The sequence below is a fragment of the Cnephaeus nilssonii genome (genome assembly GCF_951640355.1).
Source record: "Cnephaeus nilssonii genome assembly, chromosome: X".
Taxonomy (NCBI): domain Eukaryota; kingdom Metazoa; phylum Chordata; class Mammalia; order Chiroptera; family Vespertilionidae; genus Cnephaeus; species Cnephaeus nilssonii.
The window spans coordinates 122,247,401-122,264,489 of NC_137071.1; the positions used below are offsets into that span (position 1 = coordinate 122,247,401).

At 46.1% G+C, this 17,089-nt stretch overlaps 1 protein-coding gene across 1 annotated transcript in view; it reads right to left on the reverse strand.

Annotated features, from left to right (window-relative positions):
- The window catches only part of MPP1 (MAGUK p55 scaffold protein 1), a 39,398-nt gene extending 32,106 nt beyond the window's left edge, over positions 1 to 7,292 (reverse strand). Inside the window, exon 1 of the mRNA XM_079765750.1 lies at positions 7,065 to 7,292. Within this exon, the coding sequence (XP_079621876.1) occupies positions 7,065 to 7,166 (102 nt within the window). The 5' untranslated portion in view covers positions 7,167 to 7,292. The remainder of the gene's footprint in view (positions 1 to 7,064) is intronic.
- Between the last annotated feature and the right edge of the window lie 9,797 nt (positions 7,293 to 17,089).

Below are 17,089 nucleotides of genomic sequence, written 5' to 3' on the forward strand. Positions count from 1 at the left end.
GCAGGGGCGATTCAAGTTGCTCTTCTCATTCAAACAATCAAATTACAAAGGAGTGACAGTGAACAGAGGAAAGAACAAATCCAGTTCAGCCTACTGCCAGGCTCCCTGCCAACCCGCAGCTGGCAAAGGGACAGGAGAGAGTCTGGGCCCAGAAGGTGGGCGGTCACCAAGAGGGCAGACCCTGGGGAACTGCCCCTCAACAGCTGCAGGCCTCCCACGGGCCCGGCCCGGGGGCCAGGGGCATGCAAACATCCCACTCTTGGCCCTCCCACGAGATCCTAGTCCACTTTCGGAAAACAAAACAAAACAAACAAACAAACAAAGACAACCTTTAAGGAAACCAAGAGTGCTTCAAGACACTAGGAAGAGGTTATCATTGTTTAACCACAAATGACCAAGAACTGGGGGAAGAGCTGGGGGGGGGGGAGGGGGAGAGGAAGACTTGAGAGCCAGGTTTTCTGGCAAATACTGTCTTCAAATTATACATTAACTAGGCGCATTGTTCCTCAGGCAGTAAAGCCCTCTGAGAACACATCCATCCATCCAAAGACCAACTCCCTAAAGATCCTTTTCCAATACCCTTTATCTACCCGCTGTACTATGTCCACTGAAGGAAAACAGGAAATGCAGCACAGCAAAGCCAGATACTGTGCATGCACCCCTTCGTGAAATCCGCATCCCCACTCCGTGTGAAAAGGTTTAGAAATTTGTCTGAAGTTAAAGGTTTAGAAATTTGTCTGAAGTTAAAGGTTTAGAAATTTGTCTGAAGTTAAAGGGCTAGTGAGTTTCAGACTCTAGGACTTAAATGAAGAGCATGGCCTGGCCGGCTTGGCTCAGTGGTTGAGCGTCCACCTAAGAACCAGGAGGTCACGGTTCGATTCCCAGTGTGCCCGGGTTGCAGGCTCCATCCCCAGTGTGGGGCGTGCAGGAGGCAGCCGATCCGTGATTCTCTCTCATCCTTGATGTTTCTCTCTCTCTCTCTCCCTCTCCTTTCCTCTCTCTGAAATCAATACAAAATATTTTTTATATTATTATTATTTTTTTAATCCTCACCCGAGCATATGTTTCCAGTGATTTTTAGGGAGCGTGGGAGAGCGAGGGAAAGACAGAGAGAAACATCGATGCGAGAGAAACACATCGATGGGTTGCCTCCTGCACAAACCCTGACCGGCGCCCTGGGCCGGGGAGGAGCCTGCAACTGAGGTACATGCCCTTGATCAGAATAGAACCTGAAACTCTTCGGTCCACAGGCCGATGCTCTATCCACTGCGCCAAACCGGCCAGGGCTAAAAAAAAAAAAAAAAAAGTCTTTTTTCAAAAAGAGTATGGACTTCAGAATTAGTGAGGGTTGGAGGAAGAGGATGGGCACAGCACCTTTCAAAGTATACAGCACAGGGGGGGGGGGCGTTTATGTGAGGGGACAACTCTCCACACAACTTGGGCAAGCTGAGCCCGTGAGAGGATTAGTGCTCACCTGACGAAGGTACATGCAGGTGCCTGGCATACAGCAATGAGTAGGAGACAAGACCCCCCATGCTCACAAAGTGGGCGTTGCAATGGGCAGATTCAACGACTACACAATCAGAGGGAGAGGGAGACAGAAACATCCATGATGAGAGAGAATCATGGATGGGCTGCCTCCTGCACGCCCCCTACTGGGGATCCAGCCTGCAACCCGGGCATGTGCCCTGACCGGGAATCGAACCTGGGACCCTTCGGTCCGTAGGCTGATTAGATGGACTATCAAAGATGATATGTGCTATGGAGGAAAATGAGGCAGAAGTGGGGCAAAGGGGGTTTGTGATTTTAAGTAGGGTGTCCAGCCCAACCGGTGTGGCTCAGTGGTTGTCGACCTGTGAACCAGGAGGTCATGGTTCCATTCCTGGTCAGGACACATGCCCAGGTTTCGGGCTCAATCCCCAGTTAGGGGGCGTGCAGGAGGCAGCCGATCGATGATTCTCTCTCACCATTGATGTTTCTCTCTCTCTCTCTCCCTCTCCCTTCCTCTCTCTGAAATCAATTAAAAACAACAAAACCTATTAAGTAGGGTGTCCAGAAGAGGCCTTGCAGGCAAGGCGACTTTTGAGCAAAAACGTACATATGTATTTTCTTCCTGTATATTTCTTTATATGGAGGCAAAAAAAGAAAAAGTGAAGAATCAGAAAAGAAAATTCCATGTTACGAAAGTTGTGTTCTGGTTCCGTAATTCAGAGCTTTTCTTCCTGTCCAATCCCCACCCCCCCCCCCCCCCCCGGGTCACTTCCCCTTTCCCAGAGCTTTTGGAAATTCGGCTACTTACTCTTGCCTTTCTATGCCTCACACCCAGAGACCTCCTTTCTTAGCAACACTGAAAGTTTTGAGCAAGTCACTGCTTAGGGAAAATCCCTACATCAAGGAAATGTCAACTGATTTCGTCTTGCTTGTCCCCGGGTACATTGGGCAACGTCTCCAGACATTTTTTGTTGTCGCAAGTGGGGAGCGGGGCAGGTATTAGTTTTCCCAGCAAAGAATTACCAGACTCAAAATGTCAATAATACCAAGGTCAGAGAGACCCCCGACTTCAGGGAATTGGTCTTGACCTGGGAAATCGAATTCACTGTCAGAGAACAAATGAGTCAGAAAAGGTTATCTTCTCTAATTTAAAATATTGACTAGGATGTGCATGATAGCATTTTAATATACTCAGCCTCCGAGTGGTCACAAGGACGCCAAACGCTTCAGTTTTGAAAGTCACCAAGTTCCCAGAAGAAAAGGAGTCACACAGAGACCACACCTTGTGCTGGGAAAGTGGGGACAGGTCTAAATAATTTGAAAATAGCACTTTCTTTTCTTTCTTTTTTTAAATAAGTTTTTATTGATTTCAGAGAGGAAGGGAGAGGGAGAGAGAAACATCAATGATGAGAGAGAATCACTGATGGGATGCCTCCTGCACTGGGGATCGAGCCCACAACCTGGGCATGTGCCCTTGACCGGGAATCGAACCCTGACCTTGTGGTTCATAGGTCAATGCTCAACCACTGAGCCACGTCGGCTGAGCTACACTTTATTTTCAATTATGCTTTCTGTGAAAAGGAACAACTCGGGTTCCAACAGCTTCACAGCACCCTACACCTGCCTCCGCGTCCTCACTTATTTACACGTAGCCGCAGCACCAGGCCTGCACACAGTAGGGCCACAGTGAATGATGACCGGTGTGGAGTGTTGCTGCATGTGATGGCCTAAGAAGCAACAGACAGGTCTTCTTAGTGGAAACTCACCTGGGCCTGACTTATTTTATTTTTATTTTTATTTTTGATAGCAAACATTTTTTAATACTAATAAAGAGCTTATTCTGCACAATTAGGAAGGAAAGACACCAAACCATTTAAACACAATGTATGTACATTTATGGCTTTATACAGTAATAGCAAAGATTATTCTTTTTTTAAAAAATATATTTTATTGATTTTTTTACAGAGAGGAAGAGAGAGGGATAGAGAGTTAGAAACATCGATGAGAGAGAAACATCGATCAGCTGCCTCTTGCACACCCCCTACTGGGGATGTGCCCGCAACCAAGGTACATGCCCTTGACCGGAATCGAACCTGGGACCCTTGAGTCCACAGGCCGACGCTCTATCCACTGAGCCAAACCGGTTTCGGCAAAGATTATTCTTGTGTCTGTAGTACATCAGCATCATCTGGGCCTGACTTATTTGTCAGTTCTTTTTTTTCTTTTTGGTTTGTTAGTCCTCACCCGAGGATATTTTTTCTACTGGTTTTTAAGGAGTGGAAGGGAGGGGGAGAGACAGAGAGAAACATCGATGTGAGAGAGACACGTTGATTGGTTGCCTCCTGTACCCACCTGACCGGAGCCAGGGATCGAGCCTCAATTGAGGCACGTGCCCTTGAATGGAATCAAACCCGAGACCCTTCAATCTGTGAGCCGATGTTCTAACCACTGAGAAAACTGGCCAGGCCTCTTCATTCATTTTTTTTTTATGTGGCATAGGCCCAAGGGAATTTTTAGGGATTCTCGACCTATTTAATGCCAGGTCATGGGAAAAGTGCTGCTTCAAATCAGACTAAAGAGAAAAGTAGTAGTAGGAATTTTACAATCAATTTTATGTGTACTAATGGGTACTATGTAAAGAATAAGGCCAGCCCAGCCGGTGTGGCTCAGTGGTTGAACCTATGTATCAGGAGGTCTCAGTTCTATTCTGGGTCAGGGCACATGTCCGGGTTGTGGGCTCAATCCCCAGTGTGGGGCGTGCAGAGAGGGCAGCTGATCAATGATTCTCTCTCATCACTGATGTTTCTCTCTCTCTTGCCCTCTCCCTTCCGCTCTGAAACCAATAAAAATATTTTTTACAAAAGAATTAAGGCCAGAGAGAGCTTATAAAATTAGTTTCTCTAAGGAAGGAACTATATACTTAATGGTGGGAGACAGGTTACAGTTCAAACTTACTGCAAAATTATCACTTGACACTTTTTCAATATATATATATATATACACTATATATTATTATAGATCATAATAATCTGGCCACTCATTGTGTGTGTGTGTGCGTGTGTGTATATATATATATATATATATATATATATATGTATATATATATTAGAGGCCTGATGCATGAGTTCGTGCATGGGTGGGGTCCGGCCAGCCTGGCCAGGGGGAGGGGACATGGGCGGTTGGCTGGCCTGCCTGCTGGTCAAACTCCTGGTCGAGGGGACAATTTGCATATTAGCCTTTTATTATATAGGACCGTGGTCGGCAAACTGCGGCATGCGAGCCACATGCGGCTCTTTGGCCCCTTGAGTGTGGCTCTTCCACAAAATACCATGGCCTGGGTGAGTCTATTTTGAAGAAGTGGCATTAGAAGAAGTTTAAGTTTTAAAAATTTGGCTCTCAAAAGAAATTTCAATCGTTGTACTGTTGATATTTGGCTCTGTTGACTAATGAGTTTGCCAACCACTGATATAGGATATACACTGAGTGGCCAGATTATTATGTGTTCAGAGATCACAATAATCTGGCCACTCAGTGTATATTTTTAAAGGCAAGGATCTAGATATTTCTTTTTAAAAAAATATATTTTATTGATTTTAGAGAGGAAGGGAGAGGGAGACAGAGAGATAGAAACATCAATGATGAGAGAGAATCATTGATCGGCTGCCTCCTGCACACCCCCTACTGGTGATCGAGCCTGCAACCCAGGCATGTGCCCTGACCAGAATCGAACCTGGGGCCCTTCAGTCCACAGGCTGATGCTCTATCCATTGAGCCAAACCAGCTAGGGCCACTTTTTCAATATTAAATGTGGACTACGGTCAGAAATAAAACTTGGGGTTTTGAGTCTTGCCAGGATCGGAACACGGGATGCCTGCCCCTGGACACGCAGCTCTTAGAGAGATGTTGGATGTCCCAGTGCAGTTCAATGTCCCAGTTCGGTTTGAAGCGCCCGACACAGCATTATCTCAGGAAAGCATCACCACTCCCCTCCAGGCAGGGCCATTTTACAGAGAGGAGAAACCTAAGGCACAGAGAGCTTCAGCAGCTTGCCCAAAGCCACACAGCAAGCGCGAGGCACAGCCTAGTGTTGGCAACGAAGACTGGTAAGAGCCCCGAAGGCAAGGCGAAACTCAAGAAAGAAGTACCAGCCCGGCCGCCGTGGCTCAGTGGTTGAGCGTAGACCTATGACCCAGGAGGTCACGGTTCCATTCCCGGTCAGGGCACATGCCTGGGTTGTGGGTTCGATCCCCAGTGTGGGGCATGCCGGAGGCAGCCGATCAATGATTCTCTCTCATCATTGATGTTTCTATCTCTCTCCCTCTTTCTTCCTCTCTGAAATCAATAAAAATATATTAAAAACAAAAAAAAAAGAAATAAGAACCACCACTTAGAGATTCTCCGATGCCCACACCTTGGCAGATCTGGATACTATGTCATTCAGGGATTTAGTACCTCTTCTTATTTCAAATCGTTTAATAACAACAAAACTGGGCGGACCCACAGACTGTATCCAATATTTGAGGATAAACTCACAGCTCCACAAAAACCGCCGTCTACTCGGAGGGTGCACCCACCACATAACTCCTGCAGTCTCTTTTCAAATAGGCGGACAATCTCCCCACCTGCCCATCACATTTACACACCCTCTGGTCATGGAGTTGGAGAGGGGGCTCAGCTTATGTTGAGTGAAAGGAACCAGACAGAAAACGGCTGCCCACAGTTGGATTCTCTCTCTCTCCCTCTCCTCCTTCTCTCTCTCTCTCCCTCCCTCTTCACTCAGTGGTGCCAGGCCACTGGCATGTCCTGTGGCTGATGGGTCAGATGAGCGAGGGAGTGAGCGAGGGAGTGAGTGAGCTTTCTGGTAACTGCACCCCTGCGGGAGAGACCCTGAGTGACCCACCACCTTGCCTTGCCAGGTCCCACTCACACCCAGAACTATGAGAAATATTAAGGAAATGGTCACCCTCCCCTGTGGGCATCTTTGAGGACAGAGGTTCGCAGGCGTTTACAGGTCATCGCAGGGACCCCGAGGGCGGAATTACCTCTGAAATCTTTGCATTCCTCCTCCACTCACACACACACACACACACACACACACACACAGGCGACCGCATGCACACGCTAACACAAGGGATCCTGCTACATGCAGAGGGCCAGTGAGTGAGCACTTTACAGCCGGAGTTGGCTTTTACAACCCTTTCTGCTGACCAGACACAAGCGTTTCAACACCAACGAATCAGACCTCTTGGATCTGCTCCCCAAGTCTTTCTGTTACCCTGACTTCCGTCCACGAAGAAGTTTTCCTTGACCTTAAAAAGCACTCTGTCCAGGCCTTGGCCTCGGCTGATTCCCACCCAGAAGGGCTGACCAGGGCAACAACCACCCATCGAACCCAAAACTCCGCGCACACGCTGCTTCCCGCCGCGGCCTTCACCCCGGAGACAGGACCCCCCTCCCCCGAGGGCAGGCCCCCCCGGGGCCAGGGCCGCAGACAGAGGAGGTCCCCCAGCAGGCGGTGCGGCCGATTCCCGGCTCGGCACCCCGCGCCCCGGGGACCCACGGGGCCCGCTCACCTCGGGCCGGCTGCGCTTCTGCAGCAAGTGCTCCAGGTAGAGGTCGGAGAGTGCGGTGCGCATGCTGCCCCCGCCCTCGCCCCCGCTCGCCTTGAGCGTCATCTTGCGGGAGCCGGGACGCCGAGAGGAGACGCGGGGACGCGGAGACCAGGGGTCGGAGCGAGGCTGCTGTGCGAGGGCTCGGTGCCTGCGGGGCGAGGGCGGCGGAGGCGGCGGAGGCGGCGCGACTGGGCCAGTCTCCACCCCGCGGAGGCCCCGCCCACCGTCGCCCTCGCCCCGCCCCTCGCCCCTCGCCCCGCCCACGCCCGCCCCCCGCGGCGCCCGGCGCTGGCTCCCGAGCGCCACCAGGAGGCGCTGCTCCCCCCAAGGCCCCTGCGGCTAAATTCCCGAGGGGCTCGGAGGAATTAAAAACAGCGCCCAACAGTGCAGGGACCCCCGGCCTCGGGCTGGTTGAGCGCAAGGCCCATTCCCTGGCCAAAGTCCTGGGAGATCAGAAAGCATCTAGGGGCTTCGACTGCCTCCCTTTGGACTCCAGGCTCAACCCATAAATGGATGCGGGTAGGAGATGTTGCGAAAATGCCTTTAGGGCTCCTGTGCGGGAGGTACTCTGTCATTTGCATTGCTGTGCAGTGCTGGCTGGGGCGGCGCGTATACTTGGCTGTTCAAGGATCAAAGACCCGAGGGCCTCCCGAAGCAAACTGGTTTTTACCTGGATGGGCCACACCTTGTGCTGGTGGCACCACAGTTTTGAGAGGCCAGTGGAAGCGAAGGGAGACGACATCCGAGCAGGATTCCATAGCATCCTAACGCCTTAATGGTGTTAAAACAAAACTTTTTGCCGGACTGCGCAGGGCTCAGGGCTGTTCACTGTCTGTAGAAACCTTTACCTGATTAAAAAAAAAAACACCCTGGTCCCCTTTACACCAAGCTAGTAACCTTTTCTACGCAGTTAATTACTCCGTGTAATCTTATTTGGACCGTCCAGTAACTCAACCAACTGGAGGAAATCCAAGGGCAAGAGTTTGAAGCCAGATCACCCACTTTTGTCTGCTAAGAAGCTGAGTTCACATGATTGATGGCTCCCCTTCCCCAAGATTGCCCTAAGGGACTACAGAAGGAGAGAGGGAGAGAGAGAGAGAGAGATCAAAATTAGGAGTGTGATATTGGTGCAGGTATAGACTGAGCAAAGGGATAGATTAGAGAACACAGTGACATAGCCTTGCATGTGTAAATTGGTGGTGTATGATAGAGGTGGCATTTTATTTTATTATTATTTTTTAATCCTTACTCGAGGATATTTTTCCACTGATTTTTAGAGAGAGTGGAAAAGAGAGGGGAAGATAGATAGAAACATCGATGTCAGAGAAACACATCAATTGGTCGCCTCCTGCACGGGCCCTGACCAGGATCAGGGGCTGGGGAGGAGCCTGCAACCCAGGTACGTGCCCTTGGTCAGAATCCAAACTGGGACCCTTTGGTCCGCAGGCCAACGCTCTATGCACGGAGCCAAACCGGATAGGGCAGAGGTGGCATTTTAGGTAAGTAAAGGGGAACTTTTCATTAAGTGAAGCTGGAAAATAGTATTTATACTGAAAGAGATGAAATTGTAACCCTCCTCCATGCCTTACACACACACACACACACACACACACTCTATTCCAGGTAGATAAGACTTAAGTGTTATAAACACAACTTTAAAGCTCCTGACAGAAAACATTGGCAAAGAGCTTGGTGACTCTGGGATAGAAAAAGATTTATTAAACTATGCAGACAAACCATTGACTATAAAACAGAATATTGATAACTTTGCCTTTGTTAACATTAAGAACTTTTACTCATCAAAAGACAAAGCCAAAAGCAAAAAAGACTAGGTGTGCATTGGGAGAAAATATTTTCAATAAACACAAGTGACAAAGGATTTCTATTATGAATATATATGTATATTATATATATGTATATTATATATACATACATGTATGTACAAAGTAATAAGAAAATCACAAATAATCCAGTAGAGAAATGGGTAAAAATCATGAATAAACATTTCATAGGTGGAGGAATACATATGACCAATAAGTATATGAACAGATATTCTACCTCATTAGTGATACAGGAAATGCAAATCAAGACTACAATGAAATACTGCTGTATACTCATTCAATTATCAAAAATTAAAAGGTCTAACAATAGCAGCTGTTGGAGAGGATGTGAATCCATATGAGTTCTTAAACATTGCTGGTGGGAATAAAAATTGCGACTTAACAGGAAAAGAGTTCCCCATTATCTCTTAAAATTGAACATGCATCTACCTTCCAAGGTAAATTATTTAAAAAAATATATATTTTTATTTATTTGAGAGGAAGGGAGAGGGGGAGAGAGATAGAAACTTCAATGATGAGAGAGAATCACGGATTGGCTGCCTCCTGCACGCTCCACACTTGGGATTGAGCCCTCAACCCTAGCATGTGCCCTGACCCAAGAACCGAACCCATGACCTCCTGGTTCATAGGTCGATACTCAACCACTGAGCCAGGCCAGCCGGGCCCAAGAGAAATTCTTAAGTATGTAGCACAGGGACCATGTACACCAAAGTTCATAGATATTCTTTTTTAAAATATATTTTATTGATTTTTTACAGAGAGGAAGGGAGAGGGATAGAGAGTTAGAAACATCGATGAGAGAGAAACATCGATTAGCTGCCAAGGTACATGCCCTTGACCAGAATCGAACCTGGGACCCTTCAGTCCGAAGGCTGACGCTCTATCCACTGAGCCAAACCGGTTAGGGCATTGATATACTTTTGTTAATAGCAAAAACAACTCAAATGCCCACTAACTTTGGTATATTAACACAGTGAAATATTAATGAAGCAAGAAGAAAACAAATCAGAGATACATGAATATATAAAATAGAGAAAAACCCTTCCTTAGTTCCTTCTCACTCCCTAGAGGAAACAACCTCCCCCAGTTTGGGGGGTAACTTTCCAAGCCTTCCTCTATGTGCACACAAAATATTCAGAACCAGAGTTGCCTTGTTTGTCCAGAGAGAGAACCCGTAGAACGCATGGCTTTGCTCCTTCCCCTGAGCCAAATCTTTCTTCATTTCCCCCACCTCCCCATGAAGCAGGCCTCGTTTGGGGACTGACCCAGGACAAGATTTTATAACTAGAAGATCGGTTCAAACAAAGCCTGAAGCAAAACTGTCAAGGAAGGGAAAGGAATTGATCTGCCTGCAGGTTTTGACCTCATCTCTCTCACTGGTCAAAGTTCACCCAACTGGGTGTTAATTTCCTCATACCTTTGAGTTGGGTTACTTTGGTCCTGGCTGTCACTGGGGAGTCAGATCCCACAAACCACAGTTCAGTGCCGAGTCCAGAGTCCAGAAGTCGTAGGAGTCAGAGCCTCCATGAGTCTGTTCAGACTGAGTTTGAGGGGTATAAATTGGATCCAATGTTCCATATTTATATGTTAAGTAACTACAGTGATTGATATCAATCCTTAAGAATAGTTTCTGTCTTTCTCTCTTTCCATAAAATCCACCCATTTAAAGTGAATAACTCATGCCCGGCTGGTGTGGCTCAGTGGTTGAGTGTCGACCTATGAACCAGGAGGTCATGGTTCAATTCCTAATCAGGGCACATGCCCGGGTGGTGGGCTCGATCCCCAGTGGGGGGTGTGCAGGAGGCAGCCAATCCATGATTCTCTCATCCTTGATGTTTCTTTCTTTTTTTAAAATTATTATTTTATCATCGTTGATGTTTCTATCTCTCTTCCCCTCTCCCTTACCCTTTGAAAGCAATAAAAATATATTCAACAATAAAGTGAACAATTCAAGTGTTTTTAGTATAATCACAGAGTTGTACAACTGTTACCACTATCTAATTTCAGAGCAATTTCAACATTCCCACACCCATCATCAGTCATTTCCCAACCCCCTCCCCAGGCCCTTAGCAACCACTAACCGGTTTTCTGCAGGACTACTAATTGAATCTACCACCAGGGGCTAAAAAAACCTCACCCTCGAAGTTTTATAAGTACAGATTGGCCCTTGCACTGGTTGGCTGCTCAAAGTCATACTCCCCAGGTGGCCTGATAAACTTTAAGTGGATAATTTAACTTTAAACGATTTCTTTTTTTTCTAAAATATATTTTTATTAATTTCAGAGAGGAAGGAAGAGGGAGCGAGAGATAGAAACATCAATGATGAGAATCATTGATTGGCTGCCTCCTGCAAGTCCCCCACACTGGGATCCGAGCCCACAACCCTAGCATATGGGGGGCAACCAATCGGGAGGCAACCCAATCGATGTGTCTCTCTCACATCGATGTTTCTCTCTCTGTGTCTCTTCCCTTCTCTTCCATTCTCTCTAAAAATCAATGGAAAAATATCCTCGGGTGAGGATTAACAAAACAACAACAACAACAAAAGTATAAAGGTATGAAGATTGGGAAAGAAGAAACAAAATTGTTATTATCTGCAGTTACTTATTGTCTTTGTAGAATATTTGAAAACCTACAGATAAATTATTAAAATTGTAAGCACTATTAGTAAGGTTGCTGGCTAGAATCATTATAAAGAAATCGATTGCATTCCTGTACACCAGCAACACACGGAAAATATAATTGGGAAAAATCACCATTCATTACAACATCTAGATTAGAATAATCAAATGCCTAGGAACATATCTGTCTACACAGGCTGTATTGGAATCCATTAAAGAAAAGCTAAAAAATGGAGAGATAAGTCATGTTTGTGGTTTGGAAGACTCGGTTTTATGAATAAGTCAGTTCTCCCCAAACTGGCCTGTAGACTCGATGCAAGTGCAATAAAAATCTCAACAGATATGTTGTGTGAAACTTGACAATCTAATTTAAAAACATGTGTGGAGCCCTAACCGGTTTGGCTCAGTGGATAGAGTGTCGGCCTGTGGACTGAAGGGTCCCAGGTTCGATTCCGGTCAAGGGCATGTACCTTGGTTGCGGGAACATCCCCAGTGGGGGGTGTGCAAAAAAAAAAAAGAAAATAAAATAAAAACATGTGTGGAGTTGTAAACAACAAGAAGAGCAAAAACATTCTAGAAGAACAAGGTGGGGAGATCTACCTTCCTGATAGCAAGACCTGTAATAAAGTTATGGTAATTAAGAGAGTGTGATAGAGGCACAGAAATGGACAAATAGACCTGTGGAACAGAAGAGAGCTTAGAAGCAGATTTATGCATATTATATCCTATATAATAAAGAGCTAATATGCTAATTAGACCAAACAGCCAAACGACCTTCAGGATGTCATTCTGGACGAAGTCGCGGCACCTAGGCTGAGGCAGAGGCAGTTAGGGGTGATCAGGCAGACAGGCAGGCAGGCAAGTGGTTAGGGGTGATCAGGCAGGCAGATGAACAGTTAGGGACGATCAGGCAGGCAGGCAGAATGGTTAGGGGTGATCAGGCAGGCCAGCTGTTAGGAGCCAGCAGTCCTGGATTTCGAGAGGGATGTCTGATTGGGATCCCTGTGGGATTGTGCCTAAACTCGCAGTCGGACATTCCCCGAGGGGACCTGGATTGTGAGAGGGTGCAAGCCAGGCTGAGGGACACCCCCCACCCCGTGCACGAAGTTCGTGCACCAGGCCTCTAGTATATATATATATATATATATATATATATATATATATATATATATTATTATTATTATTATTATTTTCTTCCCATTGATTTTAAAGAGAAAGTGGAAGGGAGAGGGAGAGATAGAAAGAAAAACATTGATGTGAGAGAGACACATCTATTGGTTGCCTCCCACACATGCCCCAACCAGAGCTTGGGATCGAGCCTGCAACCAAGGTATGTGTCCTTGACTGGAATCAAACCCGGAACCCTTCAGCCTGCGGGCTGACGCTCTATCCCTCTATCCACTGAGCCAAACCGGCTAGGATGCAGATTTATGCATATTTAGACCTTTGGTAACATGACTACAGAATAGTAAGGAAAAGACAGACCTGCACTAAGTGGTACTGGGCATGTTTGGAGCCATATCATCAAAACAGAAACTGAGACTGGTTAGAGGTGAAGGCAAACACTCTATCCAAATGACTGTGGGTGGAAGAAGTTCAGAGAAGGTGACACCTTGGACAAAATTTAAAAGTTTTTACTGAGGCAAAGCTCGGGGTGGAAAAGTACTGGGAACGCGGGTCAGCTGACTCTGAGGATGGATGGTCACACAGCTTGTCTTGTTTCAACATCCCATGCCTTTCTCTGGTCAGCCAGTTCCAGTTCAAGGTGCTCACTCCTCAGAATCTGATCTTGCTCCTTGGAATTTATTGCTTCTTGGAATGTATTGCAAGTATGTGCTTGTTTTTCAATTCCTAGAACTGCCCTTAGGCACAGACGTTCAGTTCAAAGTTCAGGAGTGGAAAAGGATAGCTTTAGACAATAAAAAATTAAAAAAAAAATAATTCCAAGTAGCTGAAGGACTTAAATAGGAGAGACAAAACTACAAAGACAATAAAGGAGACTTGATGATTTTGGGGTAGAAAAGTGTTTCTTTTTTTTTGGGGGGGGGTCTTAAATAGACATCAAATACACTAACAGAAAAGTGATTGCCAAATTCGACTACATTAAAACAAGTACTTCCACTCATCAAAATACATCACATCAAGAGTGAAAACATCATCTTCAAACTGGGAGAAGATATTTTCCATATCGATAGCCTACAAAGCATTAGTATACAGAACATATAAAGAATTCCTGCTGATAAATAAGGAATAAATGAAACTACAATTCAGAAAAATGGGAAAAATTCATTAACAGTAGTTTCATAAAAGAGAAAGAAAAAAAAGAGAAAGACAAATGATCCATAAATATGTGAAAAAGGTCTTTAATTGTCCAGCTGGTGTGGCTCAGTGGTTGAGCATTTACCCATAAACCAGGCAGTCATGGTTCCATTCCCAGTCAGGGCACATATATGGGTTGTGGGCTCGACCACCAGTAGATGTGCAGGAGGCAGCCAATCAATGATTCTGTCATCATTGATGATTCTATCTCTCTCTCCCCCTCCCTTGCTCTCTGAAATCAATAACACCTTAAAAAAAAAAGGCCTTTAAGCTCATCAGTTATCAGGGGAAACACAAAGTAAAAAATAGTAAGATACAACTTCTGATCCAAAAGATTGGCAAAAATTGAAAAACGGATGATATTTATGTTCTCAAGGAAGTGGGATAATGAGAACATTACACTCCCCCTGCTTGCTGGTAGGAGTATAAATGGGTTCAATCACTTTGGGAAGCTGGCATTGTATAATGAAGTGAAGTGTGCACTGACCCTTTGACCCGGCAAGTCAATCACTGGGCGTATTCTTTTTTTAAAAATATATTTTATTGATTTTTTACAGAGAGGAAGAGAGAGGGATAGAGAGCTAGAAACATCGATCAGCTGCCTCTTGCACACCCCCAACTGGGGATGTGCCCGCAACCAAGGCACATGCCCTTGACCGGAATCAAACCTGGGACCCTTGAGTCCGCAGGCCGACGCTCTATCCACTGAGCCAAACCGGTTTCGGCCACTGGGCGTATTCTTTAGAGAAATTCTTGCATATGTGGCCCACAAGACCTGCAATAATATTTATAGAAGCTTTATTTCAATTAGGTAAAACCCAGAAACAATACACATGTCCTTCAACAGTTGATGGTCTAAATGAGTAGAGCCCTTTTCATATAATAGGATGTTACACAGAATGGATGAAAATGGGCTAACTACTATTGCAAGCACCAACATAATGGATCTTAAGACATAAAGCAAGTAAAAGGAGAAAATCACAGAAGAATACATACATATGATTTAGTTTTTATGAAGTTTAAAAACAAGCAAGGCTATTATGTTGGAAGACAGGTCAGGGGTTACATTAGGGGTGAGGAGGAGCTGGTGATGCAAAGGGGGAGGTCCAATCAATTTGTTTACTTTGTGATCATTCTTAGAGCTGAAAACTTATTATCTGTGTTCTTTTCTGTAGGCACACTATACTTCAAAAAAAGAAGTTAAACCCAGCTGGTGTGGCTCAGTGGTTGAGCATTGACCTATGAACCAGGAGGTCACGGTTCGATTTTGGTCAAGGGCACATGCCCAGGTTGCGGGCTTGATCCCCAGTGGGGGGCGTGCAGAAGGCAGCCGATCAATGATTATCTCTCAGCATTGATGCTTCTATTTCTCTCTCCCTCTCCCTTCCTCTCTGAAATCAATACAAATGTATTTTGAAAAAAAGAAGTTAGAAAATTCTGGGGCATCGAGCCTCAGGGTACCTCAAGAATTTAAAAAATAGGGGCAAAATTAAATATATATTGCCAAACACAATGGCAAAAAATATAAAGAAAACCGATGAAATAACACAATGTACAGGACAGTGGGAGGAGAGAGGGTTATGAGCTTGGAGTGTAAATTGTTACAACTATTCTGTGGAACAATATAAAAAACCATAAAATGTGGGTCCGTGTGAAGCTGGATCCCGGGTTCGGGTGAGGCCACGTGCCCCTGGGTCTGGGTGAGGCTGGATCCCGGGTCCGGGTGAGACCAAACCAGAGGGAGTCGGACCTGCATTACCACCATTTGTCCACCATCCAGAACTGAAAAGTCAGTGCCGACATGTACACATAAGGAACTGGTGGACATTGAAATTGGGTCTCAAAAGAACTGTTGGTCCAGAAAGAAACTCACTACAGACTGATTCATTTGCCTGTCAGCATAACTATTATGGCTTGTCTCACATTCGGTTCTTATAAGTATATTTCTAGTAACACATGATCTCACTCATCTAGGGGAAATTATGAACAACATAGACTGATGAACAAGAACAGACCCAGAAACAAGGAGGCATCGATCAGACTGTCGGGCCTCAGAGGGAGGGTAGGGGAAGGTGGGGGTAGGGGGGAGAGATCAACCAAAGGACTTGTGTGCATGCATATGAGCCTAACCAATGGTTAAGGACAACAGGGGGGTGGGGGCATCCGTGGGGAGGGGTGTGGGATGGGAATGGGGGGATGAGGACAAATATGTGACACCTTAATCAATAAAGAAATTAAAAAATAGGTTAAAAGAAATTAAAATGATATGAAAGAGTAAAAAACAAAAACAAAAAAAAAACATAAAATGGTCATAACCTATAACACAACAATTCCACATTCAGCAACTTAAGGAACTTGGACAAGATATCCTATATAATAAAAGGCTAATATGCAAATAGACCAAACGGCGGAACAACTAAACAACTGGTCGCTATGATGTATGCTGACCACTAGGGGCACACGCAGAACATGGCAGGCGTCGGCTGTGGTGGGATGGGGGAGCAAGTCAGCAGGGGCACCAGACCAAGGCAGGGCACCAGTCGCTATCATCAGGGTGAGCCTCTGGTGGTTACTGAAAATGCTTTGCTCACACGTGACATGGTCCCACCCAGCGCTTGCACCTGCTGCCAGCACTGGCCCTGCTCGCACCCGCTGCCGGCGCCTGGAGCTGGCCCCAATCGCCCCTGAGGGCTTCTCCACCTCCCCCTGCTCATGAGGGGTGATCAGGGCAGCAGCCACTGCTCGCACCCGCTGATGGTGCCGGCCCTGATCACACCTGCTGCTGGCGCCGGCCCCAATCGCTCTGCGCTGTCAGAGGGTGTGAGTGGGGCCAGTGCCATCAGCACGTGGGAGCCAAGGTGGTGGGAGCGGGGCTGCCAGCAAAAGGGGAACAGGGGCTGGGTGGGGACACGCAGGATGGGCCGAGAACCGCCCCTGTGCCCAGAGCAGCCTTGTGGCCCACAGTTCCTTTCAAGGTGCATGAATTCATGCACTAGGCCCCTAGTAAAGACTATAAAGATGTATGTAAGGATGCTCATCAAATTGTTTGTGTAGCAGAGTCCCAAATGCTACTAATCCTGAAGTTGATGTTCAGAAAAATACAGCTCTTCTGTTGTTGCTTTTTTAAAATATATTTTTAAAATTGATTTCAGAGAGGAAGGGAGAGGGAGAGAGAGAGACAGAAACATCATTGATGAGAGAGAAT